The sequence below is a fragment of the Rhynchophorus ferrugineus genome, unplaced genomic scaffold (genome assembly GCF_030347505.1).
Source record: "Rhynchophorus ferrugineus isolate W39M unplaced genomic scaffold, kcgeb_rfMv2 rfM4, whole genome shotgun sequence".
Classification (NCBI taxonomy): Eukaryota; Metazoa; Arthropoda; class Insecta; order Coleoptera; family Curculionidae; genus Rhynchophorus; species Rhynchophorus ferrugineus.
The window spans coordinates 26,550,041-26,573,080 of record NW_027472583.1 but is presented as its reverse complement, the minus strand read 5'-3'; the positions used below and the strand labels follow the sequence as shown (position 1 = coordinate 26,573,080).

The window sequence follows — 23,040 nt, the reverse complement described above, 5'->3', positions numbered from 1 at the left end:
AACTGCCATCTCATAAAGCAACAACCGGTCAAGGAGGCCTTGGAGGTACTAGGATGGGACACATTATCATACCCGTCATAGTTCCCAGACATTGCCCCGTCCGACTATTAACTTTTTGCAATCGAACAGGCGCTTGCAGAGAGGCAATTCAACAAATCCGAAAAACTTAGAAAATGGCTGGATGAATTGTTTTGCTCAAATAATAAACTGTTTTATTTTGGTACTGCAACTATAAATTGTCTGAAAGATAATTAAATTCAAACCAAACCAAAGCGAAATATTGATTTAATGTACTCAGTATAATTCAAACACCTACATACAAAATAATTTATTTAACACTGACCCAGTTTCATAGTTAAATATTTAAATAACATTTTCTTATTTTCCGAAAACACAACAGATCTTAAAGCATTCATAATATTTAACGGCCCCTTTTTAAAAAGTCAAACAATTTCAAAACAAATTTGCTCTGCGTCGGAAACAGTTTTTTTATTCGTGCTGAATATGCAAAGCAATCTCACAATTTACATGTTTTCGAAAGAAGAAGAAAAAAACCGTTTAACATAAGCAAATAAAGAGGAAAAATGAATTTGCCCCATCTCAGATTAAAAACTAATTCTGTTAATTTTTTTATTCGCTCTGTCCATTTAGTTTTTATTGATTTTCACACTACCAAAAATATTTACGGGTTTTTCTTGGGTAGACTGCAAAAAAATATGCGAAGCAGTAATCTAAAGCTACATATTTTACTAAAGGGACTAACAATAGGTCTTATAAATTCACAGGAAATTAAAATAATTATATTAGATATATATTTTAGGAGCTCATCAAAAAAAGTCAGAGAGAGAAGCATTTTACTTTTGTTAAAAATTCCGTTGTCGGAGATTCATAATGCGATATTTGCGCCCAAACAAACCAGACATGCAAGAGAACGCTCCAAGAAGCTTTTATCTTTTATTTTGTGTAGGAGTAGAATTCATTTTTTATTATACGTAAAACAGAAAATTATACACTTTGTAACGAATATTTTCAGCCATGAAATAGGGAATTTGTCAAAATTGCATCATCATAGTAAAATTTTAAAACTGTTTAAAAGAAAATATTCAAATATAGAAAATGTAGAATATAACAGAAATAAATCAAATTAGAAATACTAACACAACAATTTTCCCTGTTTCTGCGACTTTTTTGAGGAATAGTTAAAATTTATTAAAATTAAAATAAGCAAATTAAAATTTCCCTCGGAAAATGAAAAAATAAAAATAAATTTGTTGCCAAGCTTCAAAGGGAATAATTTCTTTATACCGAATATTTTTTTATTAATTTAATATATTCAGGCGAAGCGAATTCCACTGTTAATATCTGGAACCAAAAGATATCAGTTCAGCTTTGAATTTAGGTCTTTTATTTGTTTATTTCAACTTGAGATATTAGAAGTGACCACTATCGTTTACAAAAAAATTTTGTGTTGTACGGTGGTTTGCCTTGAAGGTCTAGTAAGTTAGTCAGTCATATTAACCCAGGTCAATAGAAAAGTGTCCGGCCTATCATAGTAAAACACATTTTTTAGAAAAATTAGGGTTTTTTATTCAACATAATCCAACTTTTCGATACCATTTTTACAGTCGATTTGTCCTTTGCACCAAAATAGGGCTCAGTTTCGGCGATCACCTCTTCATTCGGCGAAAATGTCTTCCCAGAGAGCATTCTTTTGAGATCTGAGAACAGGAAGTAGTCGCTGGGGGCCAGATATGGAGAATACGGTGGATGAGGAAGCAGTTCGAAGCCCAATTCATGGATTTTTGCCATCGCTTTCACTGACTTGTGACACGGTGCATCGTCTTGGTGAAGCAGCACTTTCTTTTTCTGCAAATGCGGCCTTTTTTCGGCGATTTCGTCCTTCAAACGGTCCAATAATGCTGTGTAATAATCGCTATTGATGGTCTTTCCTTTTTCAAGGTGGTCAATGAAAATCATTCCATGCGCATGCCAAAATACAGACGCCATAACCCTGCCAGCTGACTGTTGCGTTTTCTGCTGTTGGGTTCATCGTGTGCAGTCCACTCAGATGACTATCGTTTGGACTTCGGAGTGATATGATGGAGCCATGTTTTATCCGTTGTCATATATCGACATAAAACTCGGATTTATTATGCTTGATCATCTTCAAACTTGGTCAAAAGTGAGTTCGCGCGGCACCCCCTTTGCACAGAGCTTTCTCATACCCAAATAATCGTAAATGATATGACGTACACATTCAGTTGATATGTTTATAGTGTCTGCTTTTTTTTAATGTTTTCGTCAGTAACAACCTCTTTTGGACGTCCACTGCGTTCACCGTCTACGGTGGTCATTTCACCACGTCTAAACTTAGCATACCAATCCTTGATGGTTGATATTCCTGGGGCAGGGTCCGGAAACTCGGCATCAAGCCAAGTTTTAGCTTCAACTGTATTTTTTCGCTTCAAAAAGCAATATTTTATCAACACGTGAAATTCCTGTTTATCAATTTTTTTCGCAATAACAAAAGTTGCTTCACTCAAAATGCTATAATTTACAAACTAATGATCCGACAACTGTAAAATTTATACACGTATCTTTTGAGCGTTAGGGCTAATTAAAAAATGGATTTAATTCTAGTAGCGCTATCTATGTGTCAGGCCGGGGACTTTTCAATTGACCTGTTATAATTTGTTACATGTACTATGTACAATATGTATATAAAATACAGAATGTTAGAATAATCGCGTCTTAAAAGGATTGTATGGTTTACTACAAGTATTTAAAAATAACGAATCTATAAAACTGCTAAAACACAAGCGAGTTCTGTTCTGAGCTCTTTAACTAATATTATCTAGTTGGCCAAACCGAGAATTAGATCCTACAGTGCAGTTGGCCAGAACACAAAAGAAATACTCTAGAAGTTCAGTAAAATGAACTAATTTGCCTCGTAATATATGTAATCGGATGAAGAGGATTAATAGGTGTAATAGCAAATAAGTTCAGCACTAAATCATATATTTTAAAAAATACTTAATCCGATGCCTCAATACCGTATTCGGCAATACGCCAAGGAGGTTGTTTAACTCCATTATGGCTTCTTAGCAAACATTCACGGAAAGAATTAAGAAATTATTGAAATATTTATATCAGACCTATAAATTAATTTTAAAGGATTTATAGGAAATGGTGTTACCGTGTATTAAATCGGGTGCATTTGGATTATATAGAAGCCTCACTGACAGACTTCACTTTCAGTTTGTTATTTGGTCGAAGTGTGAACAAAATATTTTTCGGTGAGTGGAAAATATCTTCTTTTTCTTATTTCAATTTGAAAAGTAAGGCAGTTGAATGCTGCATGCAGCTTATAACAATTATGCTTCATCGTTTTCAACATGTGAATACTGGTTTCAAGATTTTTAAAATGGTTATTTGGATAACGAAGCAAAAAGCATTTTAGACACTCAAAAAACATTGAAAACGAGGGTATGAAGGCATTACTCGATGAAACATTATATTGGGAACTGCTACCCACCTGCCTTATTGCTCCTTCAGATTACTACTGTTGGAGGAAATTCGTGCTGAATAGAAAAACAGTGGAAAGAAAAACAAGTCTGCATTTGACTGTAATAGTAATTATTATTTTCAGTCCCTAGTTTTTTTTTACTATCGATTAGCTCGACTGTTTTGCTATTATCGACTGTTTTCACTCGATAGTTCCCATCGCTAATTTTATTGAAGATTTGTTATTAAAATTATAATTAGGAATTGCACCTTGGTTAAGTAATAGTCTTCCACATTCGGGCTGATAATAATCTGATCAGCCTTTCTTCCTACGATATTTATGTTCATAAGAAATTGTATAGATTATATTAAAGTCCTCTTTAAAATATTATAACCTTAACCTTTAGTTTTAGTATTCAATTCAGTTCGAATATGAAACGTTATATACAAAAAAATATATATGTAGATAATGGAAAATATGTATAACGGTAAGCAGCATGGTAATGCGCCAAATTTTTTGTCATTTTATATCTCCCATATGTTAACAATGTAGAACGGATGGCTACACATAAACAAAACCTTATTTGCGTGGTAAACATTGTTCGGTAGGATCCCCGTCAACGAAATATAATTATTAAGCACCGAAAGAAAATTACGAACTGGCCTTTTGTTACCTAAATGCAGCAAAGAAGCTAAAGAGCTACAATTTGCTTTGGTAAAAAATCGCTCAGGCCCTCGACGATTCATTATGTGATATTTTCGTCCGACCGAACTAAACATACAAGAGAACGCGCCAAGGGGCCTTCTTCTTTTATTTCCCCAAACAAAAAGACTGGGACTTTTTTTTGTTCCTAGCAGGACAGAAGGGAAAATGGTTAATTTAAAAAGTCGAATGATTGTTACAAAGCTGTTTCGTAGCGTGACTGAAGTGTTTTACGTAATTACGATTTATTTGTTCCAGCAGATGAAATATTATATTTATAGCTTAAAATTATATTAAAAACAGTGTAACAGTGTTTCAAACTTATTTTAGTAAATTCAAAACTTTTGCCAATGTTTCCACTCCTAAAGGATTTTAAGGTCAACATCGTCCGGTTTTTGGTGTCTGTACTTCCATCTGGAGTGTCTGTTTGAAAATACGAAAAGCCTGCATACATACTTATCATATAGTTCCAGATAAGATTTCGATTCACACCTAATAAATCGTTTTAAAGATTATATAAATGTATATATATGTATATAATATATACATATATATGTATATAATTGATTCAAGGCCTGTCGCTAGCTGACTCTCTTGTGTACTAGATTAAACTAATGGTAACCAAGAATTGTTGCCCAATCCAATCCAATATCTATGTGTCGGTCGATCAGTTTCGGGATGTCGACATCGACATACACATCCCAGCTTTCCTCGTCTATGACACTTTCAAAAAACAATTGAAAATGGATAAAAAAGATGTCCCTTTAAACTAAAAATAAGTATATAGGAGAAAATAATACCTTATTATTTATATAACTTATAACTATTAATATAACTTAGAATTCCATTTGTGAAGGGCACAAACATAACTGCCCCCCAACCTTAGGTTATTGCTTTTTTTAGAGTTTGCTAGCGTTTTCTAGGTCATTTCTTAATTAAATTAAATTATTTATTAATTTATTAAATTTAAAACAATAAGGTCTCACCCTCTCACCTGGATATTCTCTACGAACGATTTATCTTTTGAGGCTATCGACGAAAGATCCAGATTTTCACAGATTATCATCCAGATTTTGAAAAAAATCGTTCCCAGGGGACAGATGTTGCAGGTATAGAGGAATATTTTACGTGTAACTGATATAATTCAGGTAGTTTCATTTTATGGCTTTGCCAAAAATCCAATGTGTTTTCTAAACGCCTAATAAATGGAATTTCCAAATACTGCTAAATCTGTAAAGTTGCTGCAGTACTTGGAGTAATTACTTCTTTCATTCTAGCCATTTTTTTATCCAAATATCTCCAGATGTCAATACATCCTTGGTCAATAGTTTTGTCTTAAATTTCGAGTTATGGAACTATATTTGTATTTTTTGAATTTAGAATGGAAGATACCTCTTTTGTGATACCTTTTTGTATAGCCACAGCATTATTTGCAATATCAAATCCTGCTTTTTTAAATTTAGGATCTAAAAATGTGGATTTCCCGCATATCGTATTCATTTCTAAAATTGCCAGTCTTTTATTGACGACATCTAATAGACAATTTTGTTATTTTTTCTCCATCTACTTGTTAAAATACTGAATTTGATGGAATGTTGCAGTCCTCTTATTAACCGTATAATTAAAGACATCGTTGGGATATCTTTCACCAGATAACTCGGTGGTCATTATTTCAACGGGCTTTAAAAGTTGAACACATTCTGTTAAGATAGTCCATTCGTTAACAAATAAAAACTATGGTGCTCTTCTTAATAACCAACAAAATAAATTGTTAAATATTAAAGTAGAATTTTCCTATCCGGAAATATATTTATTCCAAATATTTAATATAATTTATTCACCTCTTTACGGTTAATATTTTTAAAAGAAATTTAACAACTGCTACTGTAAAAAATTTTCAAATCTTTTGGATCTATGCTATTTCTGAAACCTTTGGAACCTAATTTTGGTTTTCAAGATTTTAGGAAAAAAGTTTCGACAAACAAGAAGCTTGGACAAAAATCGTGAAAGTTTATCAAAAAAGTATTACCTATTATACCAGTCCAAAGTATTACCTACTATGCCAGTCAAAAGTATCTTACTATCATCTACCATTTACATTTTAATTTTTTTGCCTTCGAAATCTAGCGTTCCAAAATGCTGCTATATTAATTTACAATATATAGTTATTCACAAGCAAACTACAAAAAAAACATAAAGCCACTTATATTACATATAAATCTATATAAGCATAAATTCGGTGCATTAATTTCAAGGTCGCGGCTAGAATGGAAGGCCAGAACGTTAAAAATCAGTCGAATGCACTAGTAGAACCGAAAATAGTAACTAAAAGAAAGCGACTGAACAGTCGATAGTAAATAGTAATAAAAACAGTCGAACCAAAAATAGCGACTGAAATAGTCGATAGTAAAAAGTAGTCAGTTACTGAACAGTCGATAGTCGATTTCAGTCGATTGTTCCCAACAGTAGTTATTTTAATATTTTTCCAAAAACTCTTTTAAAAAAACCATTAATTGACATTAGGGGTATTCCCCTAAAATGCACCCAATATATCATTTTGCATTTTAAAATTGTTATAATAAATAAAAATAACTTAAATCAAAAACATTACGAATTATAACCAGAATTAACTACTATACAAAACCGAATAATTCATAATATAATTAATGCTTCACGAGTTTCCTTATAGTTTGAAGTTTGGTTGAACCTATAAAAATAAACCGAAAACGACAAGTCGCATTTTAATTTAATCGAGAATTCGAAAGACATAAAACCGGTCGAGGTTCACCTCTTGAGAAAACAGACGATAAAATGTTGAAACTTCAAGTCAAATATTTTGATATCATCTAAAAATACGCATAAAAAATATATATTCTGACAATACCAATATCGTAAAAATTCAAATATATAAAACGAAGCGATATGCACATTAATGCCGCAGCAGAAGAAGATGAAGAAGAGAGGCAGGCAATAAAATACACGTGAATGATACGCCGAAATAACCGATAACATGACAGATGTGTGACAAAGCCTTTTGTAAGTCGGATAAAGCTAGGAAATAAGATTTGCCATATATATATGCATAATTCACGCGAAAAAGTTCCCCGCCAGACGAAAATTGAATGCAAATGAAGAAAAAATGTTTCTCGAAGTATTCGTAAAATTTGATCGGAGTTGTAATAATGGGAATAATAAGCTTTTATTATCAACGTTAACTACAAAAGGAGCAGCTGCATCTTTTATATCTTCCAACATCATTATAGAATGTATATATGGGTCATTTTAAGAATACGTTCAACGTCCATAATAAGAAATTTACATATTTTTAATTTTTTGCAAATAACGTTATTGTCTCTCTATATTCGCCATCTTCTTTAAAGTCACAAAAACTAATTGCTTAATTTTATCACAATAGTACCTTAAACATGAAAAATGTATCAAAAAAAAACTAGCAAAAGTATATAGTAGTAGTATCTGTAAAAACTAGAGTAAATAACTCATTGTAATCTAACAAACAAAATTACATTATATATCGTCTTCATAAAACATATTTATACCTAAATTTAATAAATAGGTTAGGTTGCTTAATAATTATTTACATTGGTACTTCACATTTTTACCAATAGATCTGGCTGATAAAAATACATACGGCATCTATTATAATATTAGTAGTTTAATAAGTCTTGTGTTAGATAAGGGAATTTGTCGTCTTTGAATTTGAATTTGTCGATTTTTATCGAGAAAGAGGGCTACCAATATTTTGGCTTACACTTTGGCCTTCCAAAAATTGCGTGTATATAATTAGCCTAAATTTTCTTCCTTAAGTATGTTGTGCATCAATTAATCACTATAGATAGCCAGTTAAGGCATATGCTAATTTAATTGCCCAGAAACATACTGAGAAGGTGTTAAGATGAAAAATGTAATGTAATTTTATGAAAAAAAACATTTGAATAAAGTAAATATAAAAATTAATGATAAAGGATTTTAGAGATTTAAGGAAAAAATCATCAATACAATACACTGACACAGCTCTGAAAACCAACAAATTGTTACAACATCCACTCTATTAACCAGATTTAGGTCACTATAAATGTCTAGTTTTCTACTTATAAGAAATGTGTAAAAATAATTAATATGTTTAATAATATAATTTATATATATTTAAGTGCCTTTTACTTCAAAATATCTTATAAATAACTATTAGTGCATAATAGGCTTTATACTATAATTAATATTAAAAATTTGTAATTTAAAAATATACGATAGATAAATTACAAAATATGTTAATATATTTAAAATTAACTCTTATTGATGACAGAACATCTCGGTGAAAATAAATTGCCGGCACTTTATTAATATTTAAAATTCTTCCTCAATGTTGCTGGATTCTGAAGTCTAGCCAACTTCTAATTAAAACATCTGGAGGTTTCTTGTTGCAATAGTAAACTTTCCTTACTTTTCTTATCAAGTTTAGCTAGAACTTACGTAGTCGAATTAAGAATAAAAAGTTTAAAGTACGAATGGAAGATGCTGCAGATATACGATGCTTTTAACTAAGATTTCAAAAGTTTTCTATCTTTATCAGTGGAAAGAGTAAACCGCTGAAGTAAATTAAGCAATGTCGCTTTTGGGAAACGCTTGTAACAAGTGAAACTGTGAAAGAATATTAACAATGAGTTACTTGGTTTAATACGAAGAGGTGAATGTCCCAAATTTGATCCATTTCGATAGTAGCCCTACTCAACTACCAGTGACTCTAAATATTCAGTCATGTTTTACTTATCTGGTGTATATTTGAAATATGTTTAATTTATTATAAAACACATCATAAGTACAATATGCTTTCATATATCCGATAAAATAATGAAATAATCTCTTTATAACATCATAGTTGCTTTTTTGGCTACTCAAGGAATATGAACACAGATAACAAAAATAATATAAAATAATAATTTATTAGCAACAAATATGTTATCCAAGCTCTAAATACTACCGAACTCTCAATACACTCGCTTAGATGTACACGATAACAATGGAGTTAATATTAATTAATTGAGGTTGAGGTAGAATTAGTTAAACCAATACATTGATTTAGATAATTAGCTAAAATAAATCTCTCTAAGTAGTCAAATCTTTAAAAGATTGGTTATTTAACTGATACCATTTTATTAATCATATAAAGAGCATAAGTACAGTTTGGCACAATTCTAACAGTGAATGGTTGGAATGCAAGTCATTTACGTTTGATTCAATTTTGACATTATTTAAACATACTTTGTTTTTATACTCTGGACAATATTTGTACATCCGTCACCTACATCCTTACTACCTATTAATCTATGAACTTCTCGAAATTTTTTATGTATATTATATATATATATATATATATATATATATATATATATATATATAATATTTTTATATTAAATTTATTATATTTTATTACTAGCTGACCCGACAGACTTCGTCCTGTCAAAAAGATTTGTAATGTGGCAGTTTTTGTGCCTACGTATTTTAAAAAATTCTCCTGAACAGAACCACCACCCTGGTGATAGGGCGTTGTGAGTAAAAAATAATTAAATAAAACATATATAAGGATTGAAAAGTAAGTAATCGCTTTATTGTTAATCATGTGAATCATAATTATTATTATTATTATCATTATATTGCTTTGTGGTATACGATGTTTTTTGTTTGATTACCTGGCGCATAGATAAACAAATCTGATGGTTTTCCAACACGGGAACAGGCAACATACAATTGACCATGTGAGAAACATGGGTTTTCTAGATTAATACCACAAACACTTAATGATTGCCCCTGGGACTTGTTTATAGTCATAGCAAAAGCAAGCCGTCAACATGTCTATAGGAAATTTGCCATTACCAATGTCAATGAGTTGTTTAGAGAATATGTTTCCAGATTGGTCATTTTGCAACTCGACACGCATATTCTTGCTTAAATGAAGTACTTTAACATGTTTCCACAAATTGGAGGACTTTAGACATGCATTGAGTTCATCAGCTGGCGTTGATCGTGGAATCACTGGCAATGTTTGACGAAAATCTCCTGCTAATAAAATCATTGCACCACCAAATCGGTTATTATTGCTACGTAGATCTTTTAAGGTTCTGTCTAAAGCCTCCAAAGATTTTTTATGTGCCATCGTGCATTCATCCCAAACAATCAATTTACATTGCTGCAAAACCTTTGCCATTGCAGAGTTCTTCGAAACGTTGCAGGTTGGAGTTTCATTGCTTTGCATATTTAATGGCAATTTTAGTGCTGAATGGGCTGTTCGACCACCTTCAAGCAAAGTTGCTGCGATTCCCGACGAAGCGAGTGCAAGTGCAATTTTATTTTGTGAGCGAATTGTTGCTAATATTAATGAAATAAAAAAAGTTTTTCCTGTACCACCAGGTGCATCTAAGAAATAAATCCCTCCAGTTTCATCATTTGTTACTTTCATAAGAGTTTCAAATACATACTTCTGTTGTTCATTTAACAGTGGAAGATTTGTTTGAATTTATTCTTTCAAAGCGTTGAGATCATACAGTCTTTCTCGATGCAACTCTTGGTTAAAAGCGTCATGCATTGGACGATTGGGCGCGGTCAGGCCTAATTGAATTAATAGTTTGTTTGACATTATCAAGCACATGTCCTCAATTGAAATCAATGCTTCATTGTAAATTTCTTCACTGATTTGTATATTTGGATTTCCCATTCTATTCCGTATTTGATACAAAATATCATCACACATATAATCTTTGTACTTCATCCACAAATCAATTGGGTTTGATGGGAAGCATGTAGATATGATTATAGAAAACAATGTTCGTATTTGATGAGTGTGTGATGATATTACAGCATCATTGAGAGTTTGATCCCAATGAGCGTCATTTTCAAGCAATTGCAAACGTTGACAGGCTTCTCTGTAGGATCCACACAATTCACCATCAACAGTTCGTAACTGTTGGAATGATGTTGGGCCACGTACATTGACTAATAGCAGTCGTAAATAAAAACATTCATCATTGCTTGGATGTACTGAATAAATCCGGCCAATCGCATCGGTGGAATATACATCTGTATATCCTGGAACTGGTTTTCCTTGTTTCCGTCGTATAAATCTCCTTGAGGATTGATTCCAGGTATAATATTTTGGCATTTCAGAATATAGCAATTTTTGTGCGAAATCATCGTTTTGGCATGTCTCAAAAAAACTGGTTAATGTAGTAGATGGTGGCTGAGCAGCTCTTTGTACTGCGTTCTGTGCTGTAAAATACACTCTTTGTCCATTTTCTAAATGCACAGCTAAGTGAACAACAGAAGGGTGTCTCTCATGAATAGGAAAAGAAAATATTCGCCAAACTGCTTCATTACTACTGACATAGCGGCCCATTTGGTATTGGGTAACTTCATCATTAGAATTCTCTGCACCAATTCCAATCACAGCCATATCACTCCCTTTGGTTACATATTTGCAAATGTATTTAATCGATTTCACTGAATGGCAAGATTCAACGTTGATGTGTGCTTTGAATGTCTTTGATAAAATGGGTGAATATGGAACAATCCAACGATTATCTATTTCAATATCTTGTTAATTTAATTTGACAATTGTTGATTTTCCATTGTCTGCTGTCGATCTGCGACGATACAATGGATAACCGTCATTACCAGTAATTGTTTCCGATATTAATGTCCGTGGATATCGTTTTGAACATTTACCATCCATCATACACGGTGAATTTTGATTAAGAGTTCCACAGGGACCATGTATCATGTTTTTGATAACTACCTCATGCAATCCAGGATCTACTTGTACATTAGGGATTTCAGCTGATATCACTGCATCAACTTCATTTGGCCTTATCTTTTCAACCAACCAAATCAAAATGTGTGCATGTGGCAATCCTCGTTTCTGCCACTCCACAGAATACATCCAGCAGCGTGTCTCACCAAACACATTATGTTTTACGATGAAATTCATTAAAGATTTCAACTTTTGTCTAAAGACTCTGGCTGTAATATCATGACGATCAATGGATGATTTCCCAGGTAATAACTCCTGCTTAATTTCTATCCATTGCGGATTGCATGTAAATGTGATGAACAAATCTGCTGTACCATAATGACGAACATACGACATGGCATCTTGAGCATATTCGTGCATATGCCGAGGGCTTCCGATGTATGTTGCTGGAAGAATAGTCATCCGACCGACATTCTGTGCATTTCCATCAGTATTAATCGCATCTCGAAGGTGAATATACTCTTCAGATCGGAGTTTGGTTTGATTCAACCTGATGAATGTTAATCTCTCCGTTTCAATTTTAACATACATGTCATCAACATATTTGTGATATAATCGCCGACATTTCAATATGTGATTATCTGCATTTTCCCGAATCATTAGGCGGTATGAATAATAGTTCATTGAACTGACTTTTTTGTTGGTTTCAGAACCTGTAAACAGATTTTGTTTTAATAACATTCAAATATAAAATTAAAATACATAATATAGTGACTGAGATATTATCGCCATAGCTAAACTAATATTTTAGTTACCTGTAATGGGATTTATCATTTTTATTGATAAATCGTAGCCATCTTCACCTTGCCAAAATATAATGGGATATTGCAGTGCATCATATGAGCGGTGTGTTTCCTTTATAGGTTGTAATTGAAAATTCCGACGATGTAAAACAATATCACGGGATTCCAAGTTTTCTCCAACTACAACGATAGCAACTTCATCAATAGTTGGTGCATTAAAACGTCTTGTATGTTGACCTGCAGGTGTTTTATCAGCTCTGATTACAATTTTGTGATTATCGGATGGCATCAGATCCAGGGCAGTTTTAAACAATATAATCAATTGATTGTGTTGATGAAATAAAGTTTGTAATTGTTCTACAATAGACCTTTTTACTAAATTGTTATGTGCACAACGCAGATCAATTTCTTGTGGTGAATTGCCCATAAAATAAATTTGCAGGAATTTGTTGTCGCTATCTGACACTGGTAACAGTGAACCTGCTCTGTGATATATTTGCCCTTGTATCTGTAAATAAAAAAAATATTATGGTGTGGTATAAATTAATGGATTGTCAATGATCAAACTTAAATAATATTTGATCTTAAAAAGTATATATTTAGTTTTAACTAATATCTATCAAATATAAAATATAATAAAAGTGTCACTGAAACTGAATCACCATATAATATGATGACTAAGTGATATATTTCGTAATGATTAAGAAATTGAAGATTAGTAACACATCTTAACTTTGGTGACAGAAAATTTTGTTCGCTAAAATAATTATGAGTAACTGCTATAATACATACCTTGAAAGTTGGCATAAAATTTTCCCGAACTGCATTTGTTGCCCCAAATGAAGTCATTTGAAAGCAATTGTTATATTGTTGAATATGTGTCAAAAAGTGTATAGAATCTGTTCCTATTCCTGAAACCAATGAGTACAATGGTTCTGGTGGTGGATCCAATTGTATCAATTTCACTTTACCATTTGCGCAACACAATCCATTGGCTTCGTTTTTGTATTTTAATGCCTTACAGTGTGAGCAAACCAAGTTCATAGAACCAATAACAACACATTGGTAGTTACTGTAGTCAATTGACACATCGTAACTGAAAGCAGCTGGATTCAAACTTGCGCGATTATTAGTTGAATGTCGCGCTCGCGCTTCACGCGTTTGTGATATCCGAATTCTTTCACGTTCATTTCCGTCGTCACGTTCTTGTGCAGTACGATTAGATCGGTAATTAGCTTGGTTTATAGCATTTCTGGTTCTTCTACCTAAATTGCTTCGTCTTATAGGAGGCATATCAAATATAAATTATTTTTTCACTAATCACGAACTAAACAAACACTAACTAACTAAACACTCTGCACAAAACACGATATACGAATTTGTTTCGTGTATCACTTGACAATTCATCTGTCATCTGTCAAAAGCCATCTGTAACAGACAACTTTTTTTTTAAATTTGATATGACTTGAACTCAAATCCTTTTAAGCCGTACGAATTGTTTTATTTATTTAAAATTTGAATTAAATTTTAAACAAATAAAAAATTTTAAATAAATAAAACAATTCGTACGGATTAAAAGGATTTGAGTTCAAGTCATATCAAATTTAAAAAAAAAAAGTTGTCTGTTACAGATGACTTTTGACAGATGACAGATGAATTGTCAACTGATACACGAAACAAATTCAAACAAAAAGGGCTATTTTTAGGGTTTTTCCAGCAATAATTCTAATTTTTCTCGCCGTAAAAACCATCCCTGAACTTTAACGAACATTTTAAAAAAAGATTTGGCCAAATTGGTCCAGGCGTTGTTGAGTTATGCGCTTAGGAACATATTTTGCGATTCATTTTTATATATAAGATTATTTATTTATTATATTTTTTAATTTTTATGTATATATATATATATAACAAGTTTTAAATATGTTAAGGTTATATATAAATAATAACGCAATAAAAGCATGTTAAGTCCTGTTCTTATATTTGTATTAAATATTTTAGTTCCAAAATATACACTACATAAATTGCAGAATATGTTAATAAATTTAAAATCAACTCTTCCCGCTACTACAGCGTCTCCATGATAATAAATTATCCCAGCTTTGTTAATATTTAAAATTCTTCCTCACTGTTGCTCGATTCTGAAATCTGGCCGAGTCCTAATTAAAACATCCCGAGGTTTCTTGTTGCAATAGCAAACTTTCCTTACTTTTGATATCAAGTTCAAATAGACGTAGACGAATTAAGAATAAAAAGGTTAATGTAGGAATGACAAATGTTGTAAATATGTCACTCTTTTAAATAAAATTTCAAAAGTTTTCAGGCCCTTTAGATCAATGGTAAACTTATAAAATATATTAGGCAATGTAGATTTTCATAAATGATTATAATAAGCGGAATTGTGACTGAAATGTGATAATGATGATAAATATTTATCAGTTGATTTGTGATCTTTAACGATGGCTCTGTAACGAAATTTTTAACCGACAAAATATACTATTAAGACACCACAGCTAATTGTCGTTCTATTGAAGAAAGATATTATGAACTCCGCAGACACTTTGATAATAAACATGACAAATTGAAAACAAACAGTTTCAAAGTATTTGAAAGATCTTGAGATAATTGCAAAGCAAACAAATTTTGCTTTAACTTCAGAAAAAGAAATTAATTAGTATATTTTTATTGTTTTTTAATATTATTGCTTGTGGATATAGCAAAATCGAAACCACATATTTATACCACCAGGGTATATCTACTGGAATGAATAAAACTTAGTCAACTAATTCATATTACGAGAGTACTTAAAAACTGTTTAAAAAATAAAAAAGTTCTATCTGCTATCGAACAACCGCTATATTCACTTGATATGACATCTTTCTCTTGAAGATGAAGATGATGCTTTCTATTGAAGCCGATTCATGAAATGAACTTGTTGAAAATATTTTGACAGTCGGATAATTCGCTGGCATAAGTTTGTTATTATAGAAGGGACATACTCTGAAGGCGATACAATACCTCTATAACTTTTTTATTATTTAACTAATACATTGTTACTAGTCGTTTCCTACAATTTGTCTTTATGCTAACTTAAATCTAGGTATACAACTATGAGGACCCATCGGCCCTAATTCAGTCTCTGGTGAAATAATGTTTATACATGTCATTGATGAATTTTTTAATATATGCACCTCAATACACAACACTACACAAGATCAGATGGTTTGATTCTTTTGAGTCTGTGTCCTGTTCTGGTGGTATCCAAAAGTTGCAATATTTCAATATTCGTATGAAAATGGAGTCTTCCCTCATGCCCCCTTGCAATTCTCTTGATTTCTTGACTGACCTTGGGTATCTGAAGGTCTCAATGTAGGTAATCAGTCTTATAATATTTGGGTGCACCCACAATACCTCTCAGGACTTTGTTCTGAAAAATTTGTATTTTATTTATGTTACTCTTTGCAGAACATCCCCATAATTATTAACTCAGTATGTCCTTATAGGTTTAAATATTTGCTTATATAATAGCAATTTATTATGTACTGATAATTGTGATTTTCTTTCAATTGGCCAGTACATTTTCCTATATTTTTTAAAAATATAACGGAAACATGAAATATATCAAAAGTAAACACCTTGTACTTAATTGACCACTTGCTGGTACTTTTTTGACAATATCTACCAACAGATTATTAAATTTGAAGCAATTCTTGTTGACGCGACTTTCCTTTGATTATAATTATAGGTTAATTACTCACTTGGTGAGGTAGCTAATCTAGTTACACGTCTATGAATTATCAAGGCAATAAATTATCACTAATTACGTCTAATCATAAAAAGGTTGAGATAGATGATTATCTCGCTATATGGTATCGAGCAAAATACGTAATTTTTGTCCGTCCCCATTTTGTTTTATATACAATGAAAAAAGTAGAGGATAATTCAAGGGATAATATATATTTTAGTTCCAGACATATATTTGTGAAAACGTCAAGCCTTAACGCACGGGTTAACAACACACGAGCCACTGCGGTGCGCGAAAGGGGAAAAGTTACCAGAAGGAATTTACAGTATTTGTTACAAAAGCCTCTAATGGACCCGGACTAGAATTACAACAAAACACAGATCACCGAAATTAAAATGATAACCTGTTTTGTTTTTGTTGTTCCCGTTAAACTTACCTTATTTATGTAAACATTCGTTCTCAACAAGCATTACAAAATGAAAACTAGATGAAATCAGCTTAAAAAAAGCTTAGAATGTTTGTTCAAAATAATGCATAATTCTCTTCTCTATCCTAATTAAAAAAAACAAATTTTGTACTAGATATTCGACTCTATTCATAAACATACTTATTATATGTCATGCTCTGAATAATTGAGTCATAATAAAGCAAGCGTTGATTCCAAAGAATTTGATATCTTTAGGCATCAGTTATCCCACGCATCTTCACTTTCCATTGTCCAAAAACCAATTTTTAAATTAATTCATTATTTCCATCCGTGAGCAACCTTCCTTCTTCACAGATTCCATAATGCTTATGAAGCTACTGCTTAGCTTCAAGAATTCCCCATTAAAAGACGTATATTTAAGCAAGGCACGTTTTTGTTTCAAAAACTGTCGAAATAAGTTCCATTATACGAAAATATGCAGTTTAAACAAAGTTCCTGTCTCAAAAATAAGTTCTATATAATTAATGCCCATTAGATTCGGAGCCAAACTATCGAACTCATAAAAACTCGAATTTTTAGACATTATTTAAGTTTAAGATTTAATGAAATTAAAGAAAGATGTGTGGGGTGTACAACCACATGCAGAGATATCAATGGAGGGAGCGAAACTTTTGCTAAGTTTGCCGCTCTTAAAACGTCATTAGAAATTATATTTATCCATTCTAAATACTAATAAATTCGCTTTCAAATGTGTTTTGATTGCTCTTATTGCTCTCTGAATTCTTTTCTTCGAATGCCTAATGAAGAAAAGAACTACTGCCCTGCAATATTCCTAGATGTTTCACAAGCTTTTGACCTGGTATGGCATTTGCAGAATTACTGTTGACTGCTGGAATCATATCTTTTCGAAAGAAAATTTAGAATCTTGTGTAAAGGGGCATTCTCAACAATTAAACCAATTTCGGCTGGAATTCCACAAAGTAGCGTCTTGGAACCATTTTTATATCTGCTCTATATTGCTGATATCCCAACAACAAAAGAAACAATACTTTTGCTGATGATACAGTTATAATAGCAAAATATGTATCTCCGTCTAAGGCTATATAGAAGAAGTACAAGTAGGGGTCAACAAGATCTACAAATAGACTGGACAAATGAAACTGAAAAATACAGCTTAATAGCTCCAAATCTGTCCATGTTAATTTTACGTTGCGGCGATTGACAAAAACGTAATTATATCACTTGAGGGATGCCCGATTACTCAAGCAGAATCAGATAAATACTTCGGAATATATCTCGATAAACTGGAAACATCATGTCAGACACAAAGCAGAGCAGATTAGACTCAAAGTCCAGCAACTGTACTGGTTAGTCGGAAGATAATCTCAACTTTACTTAAAATCGAAGATAACTTTACTTAGAATCGAGATTAGTTCATCGATAGCTGCACAACAGTTTCTATTTAGTTTCTATCACACATTTTAAAAGCTGAGGAAGTACGTTGAAAGCGATGGATAAACTAAGTCATTTCGCATTTCCATATAAGATTTTACATATTTTATAACATATGACTAAATAAAATTGCGACTCTACACAATTTACGAAAGATGCTCATATAGATGTCTATAAAATAGCAATATATGTTACAATTACAGGCTCAAAGTTATACTCTTTCATGGCAACGCTCAGCCGCACGTTGCAAGAGTGGTAAAGCATACACTGTTCGAGCTACAATGAGAAGATTCTGTTTTGAAATACTAAAGAAGTGTAAAAATTGATCAATGATTAGATTGGTTGCCAGTTATCAGAAATATGATAAAAAGTTACAAAATTATGAAAAATATTTAGTTATTGTACTAATTTTTTCTAACAAATGCTTTTTCAATATTTATATTTACCTTATGCCTCCAAGTAACACTTATGAGTTTCGTTGGTTATCTTCAAATTGTATAGGAAAAAAAAAGATTTTCCCAAAAAAATTCGATAGGCATACATAGGACAGAGTGCATTGAAACATAAAGAGAACCTACAACCATTAATTTCTAACAATGTATATAGTTGAACAATGAATAATAACAGGACAAAGGGCTATTAAAGCATTTGAGTCAAAGTAAATATAACCTAAGGGTAGCTGGAATATTCAACTTGCAATCTACATCATATAACAGAAACATAGCTATGCCGTCGACGATGGTAACGTTGTAAGAAATGTAAGACATGTTTATTTGAAAAGTGATTCAAAATCAAAAGTGGAAACTTCTAATTTAAAACGAGAAAACCCCGGACCCTTCCAACCATATATTTTTCGCTCATATCAAACAGCATCAGCTAGATGTTGGCAAAATAAACCACGTTACTTACGATAGGAGAATACACAATAATTCAACGTTATGGCGAACTTAAGGTATAACTCAATTTCTTCTTCGTTCACAGTAAAGCCGCAGCGGATGGAATTATTATACGACGAGGGACGTACAGGCGCGTCAGGAATTTTATTTATCAGGATGTAGTGCAATATTTTTCGCTCAATAGTATTTTCTAAATGAAATAGATATTGTGGTAGGTCAGACAAAAAAATGTCCGATGAAATTTCACATATTGAATAAAATAAGAAATATTCTCGATATGTTCAAAGCTTAAAATTAATTAATTAGGTATACCCTAGATCTGCGAATATTTAACTAATCACCTACAACTAAATATGATGGAGGATGGAATCCTATTCTCGAACTTTCCAGTAATAATGAAGTCTAAGAGTTCCACAATATATCAGTTAACAAGTTTTGTAGATCGGTATATTATTGAAATATTACTTGATTAAATTTCATTTTGTTAATAATTGAAACTGGAATAATTTTACAGCAGGCTTTTAAGCTGTTTCTTGTTTTGGGGCATTTTCAATATTAAATTTTAATTTAAAATATAATCCAGACATTAATTTCCTTTATACAAAGGGAGAACTATTTTGAAGTGGATAAATATTTGAGCATTTTCACTAACTACATATAGAATAAAGGAAGATATAAGACTGGCAGGAAGAGTGACAGCGTTTTCATAAGACTTCACTATATTGACGAAGATTATAAAAATATCGCAATATACAGCACGGATATTAGATATAGTATAAATAGCTGTAAAAAATAATTAAAAATATATATTATAATAAATAATAAATATATATGAATATATATATATATATATATATATATATATATATATATATATATATATATATATATGATATATATATTATTTGATGAAATGGTGACAAGTATACGTATTTGAAACTTTCATTTGGTTTAGAAAACGAAAAGATAATAAACGAGAAACTATACTGCTTTATTGTTAGTGGTGGTAACATTCCACCTCTTCTTATTTCTGAAATAAAGTTGTTTCACGTTGCAAGTCACTTAACAAACAGAAAATCGCTACCTTAATCCTAAAATTGTACCCATAATTTTCCAAACTTCAAAATTCTGTTGAGGTATCTTGAAATTACTACAACCAAACAAAAAGCCAGCCTTTCCCATACCACCTCTAGTTGATATATATTCAAACATGAAAAAGAGAGAATATTATATCTTTCTAACTTTCCTTCCAAGTAATGAATGAATACCACCAACAAAATCATTATCCGATATGTATCTCACGTAAAGTCAGTATTACTAGCAATGAAAAGAAAAGGAAGCTCTTTGTAAGCACCCTTAATAAATTTTCTTATATCGCATCTCCCATATAATAACCATCTTCATGGAACAATTTTAAAGCAAGGCTACTAACAAGTGCGGCACTAACAAGTGCCCCACTAAAACCTACTACATGGTTTAAATAAATATATGGATGACACCTTTATTTATCCATTGAAATCTTCAAATGGATTAACTCAACCAGTTCCTCACTCAACTGAATTCTCAACATTCAAAAACGCAATTCACCGTGGACACCAAATATAATCTAGAAATTCGACTCATTGACGTTTTAGATCAAGGAAAGGTCAAAAGTGAATTAGGATAACAGGTTTATAAGAAACTCACGTATACAGACTATGTCACCTATCCCAAAACATGTATTATTTAATTTACTTCATCACTCTTAATCCAGACTCTTTGAAGAATAAAGTTTCAAATTGTCAACAGCGTGAACAACTTTTCTCAAGATGGATGCTGTTGAAAGATATAAATAAAAGATCCTGCAGTAAGAAATAAAATCAAATACTCATCTAGTATGAGGTAAAAAACAAAACAGAATTTTAAAAAAAGTTTACTAGTTCTCCCACTTATTTAAGAAACAACAGACCGCCTTGGACGCGAATCAAATGACACATAGGAGCAATCGGGACAATAACAAAATTGATACACAGTCCAATCAGCTTTCACTGAAGGCTAGCTACAACAACGGGTTCACAAAAACGGGATTTTAGTCATTAGGCTATTTTAAGATAAAATATTGGCAGAGCTTTGAGGGTTATGTACACCTAAGTAACGAAACAAAGACAAGAACTACAAAATCAACCACATCTGGCATACCTTTTTCTTAAAACTATGGCCCATTAAAACAGAACAAGACTTAAAACAGGGCTTAAATATATAATATAAAAAGTGATCTAATTAAAAGAGCTTCAGTATCAGAACTCACCCCCTGAAAATGCAATCAATAAGAATTGCGTAACGTCTGATGTTTTTAGTCAATAAGTTCTTCTTGTTGCTGAAGAACGCTCTGTTATAAGAATCCTTTAGTATCAATAAATAAAATAACATATCCAACCTGGGAAGAATTATTTGAAAACCGAATACAAGCTCTTGTTATTCAGGAATGATTTAGTTATCTTCTCTCTCCTCCTAGAAAACAAACAAATATACAATTATTACTAAGAAACACGCGGTGATTATAATTATATATAATGAAATAAGTTATATATAATGAACATATTATAGAAGCTAATATTTCGTTATTATCATGCCGTATGTCAGTACAGTGTGTCTTAGTGGATTTATTCCAATTGCTTTTTTATATGTCGGTTAAAGCAACATATCTTTCAGCACATTCAAGTACCTTCAGAAATGAAGGTGTCATTCAACCAGCGCATTATCATAAAGGAGGACAAAATATAGTTAAAAGTTCTAGTTAGAAAAGATTCGCAAAGATTTTAATCATATCCGTATAGGTTATCTTAAATTTTGCAATATAGTACTGAGTGAAGTGCCTGTATTAAAATTTTGTCGCGTTTCTTCTGGTACTTCTTATACTGCTATGATCAAATAGTAACATGTAAAATAGTAAATCCTAGCTAATGATCCACTAAATCTTCATAAATGCCCTTTCTTACGCATAGTTGATCTTTTCATGAAAAACATCTACTCATATCATTCCACAACTACCATATTCACCTGATTTAGCACCGTCCAACTTAACACCGAACAACCAATTCCTTAAACGCAAAAACTGCTTTTAAAGCAAAAGCAGTAATTTTTTTAATGAACAAATTGTGGCCGGTACTTTGATTTAGCAAAACTCGCAATTATCATAAACACATAGTTGTTTGTTTGCTTACATGAAGAATGGTCGTAATACTTTTTTACTGCCGATATAAAAAGGAATCACGCGGTGTCATAAAAGGGGCCTTGTGGAGAGAGATTTTCGTTTTTTATTAAACTTTCGGGTCGCCATATTAATTTTCCATTACCCCGGAAACAAAAATCCTTCATTAAATATATTAATTATTTCCATCTCGGACAGTTTTAAATATTAAAGATTTGTTATTGCTTACAGTTATGAGAAGGGCAAACCTTTTTTTTTAGTCTATAATTTTTTTTATATTTTAAAGTGTCCATTCTACCAACGAGGGTTTATCTGGACTGGACCTACAGTTTAACGTGGGCTCCGAACCACGCTCCTCGCCATATAGCCTATGGACTGGATTGTAATCACCGTTGTAATACCTTATATATTATCAAGATAGTGATCAATATAATGTTTCATTGAACATTTGTATTTTATTTACCAAGAAATTATTTATTTTTTTACAAGTATTACAAGTATTTCTTACACTTTCGTTGTTAGTAAAACGTCATATTAATTTCATCCGATAAGATTCTAGCTTAT

At 31.8% G+C, this 23,040-nt stretch overlaps 2 protein-coding genes across 3 annotated transcripts in view; both read right to left on the bottom strand.

The window, feature by feature from the left end:
* Positions 1 to 23,040, bottom strand: part of kug (FAT atypical cadherin kugelei) — an 837,087-nt gene that overhangs the window by 801,069 nt on the left and 12,978 nt on the right. The window lies entirely within an intron of this gene.
* On the bottom strand, positions 9,809 to 14,192 carry LOC143194735 (uncharacterized). 2 transcript variants are annotated; one of them, XM_076401404.1, is made up of 4 exons: positions 13,741 to 14,192; positions 13,562 to 13,680; positions 12,782 to 13,277; positions 9,809 to 12,679 (listed from the first exon to the last, which is right to left on the bottom strand). In XM_076401404.1, the coding sequence occupies exons 1-4, from the start codon at positions 14,060 to 14,062 to the stop codon at positions 11,814 to 11,816; spliced, it is 1,803 nt and encodes a 600-aa protein (XP_076257519.1). In that variant the 5' UTR covers positions 14,063 to 14,192; the 3' UTR covers positions 9,809 to 11,813. The 2 variants fall into 2 exon arrangements, with proteins under 2 accessions (XP_076257519.1, XP_076257517.1); XM_076401402.1 differs by having other exon boundaries at positions 13,562 to 14,192.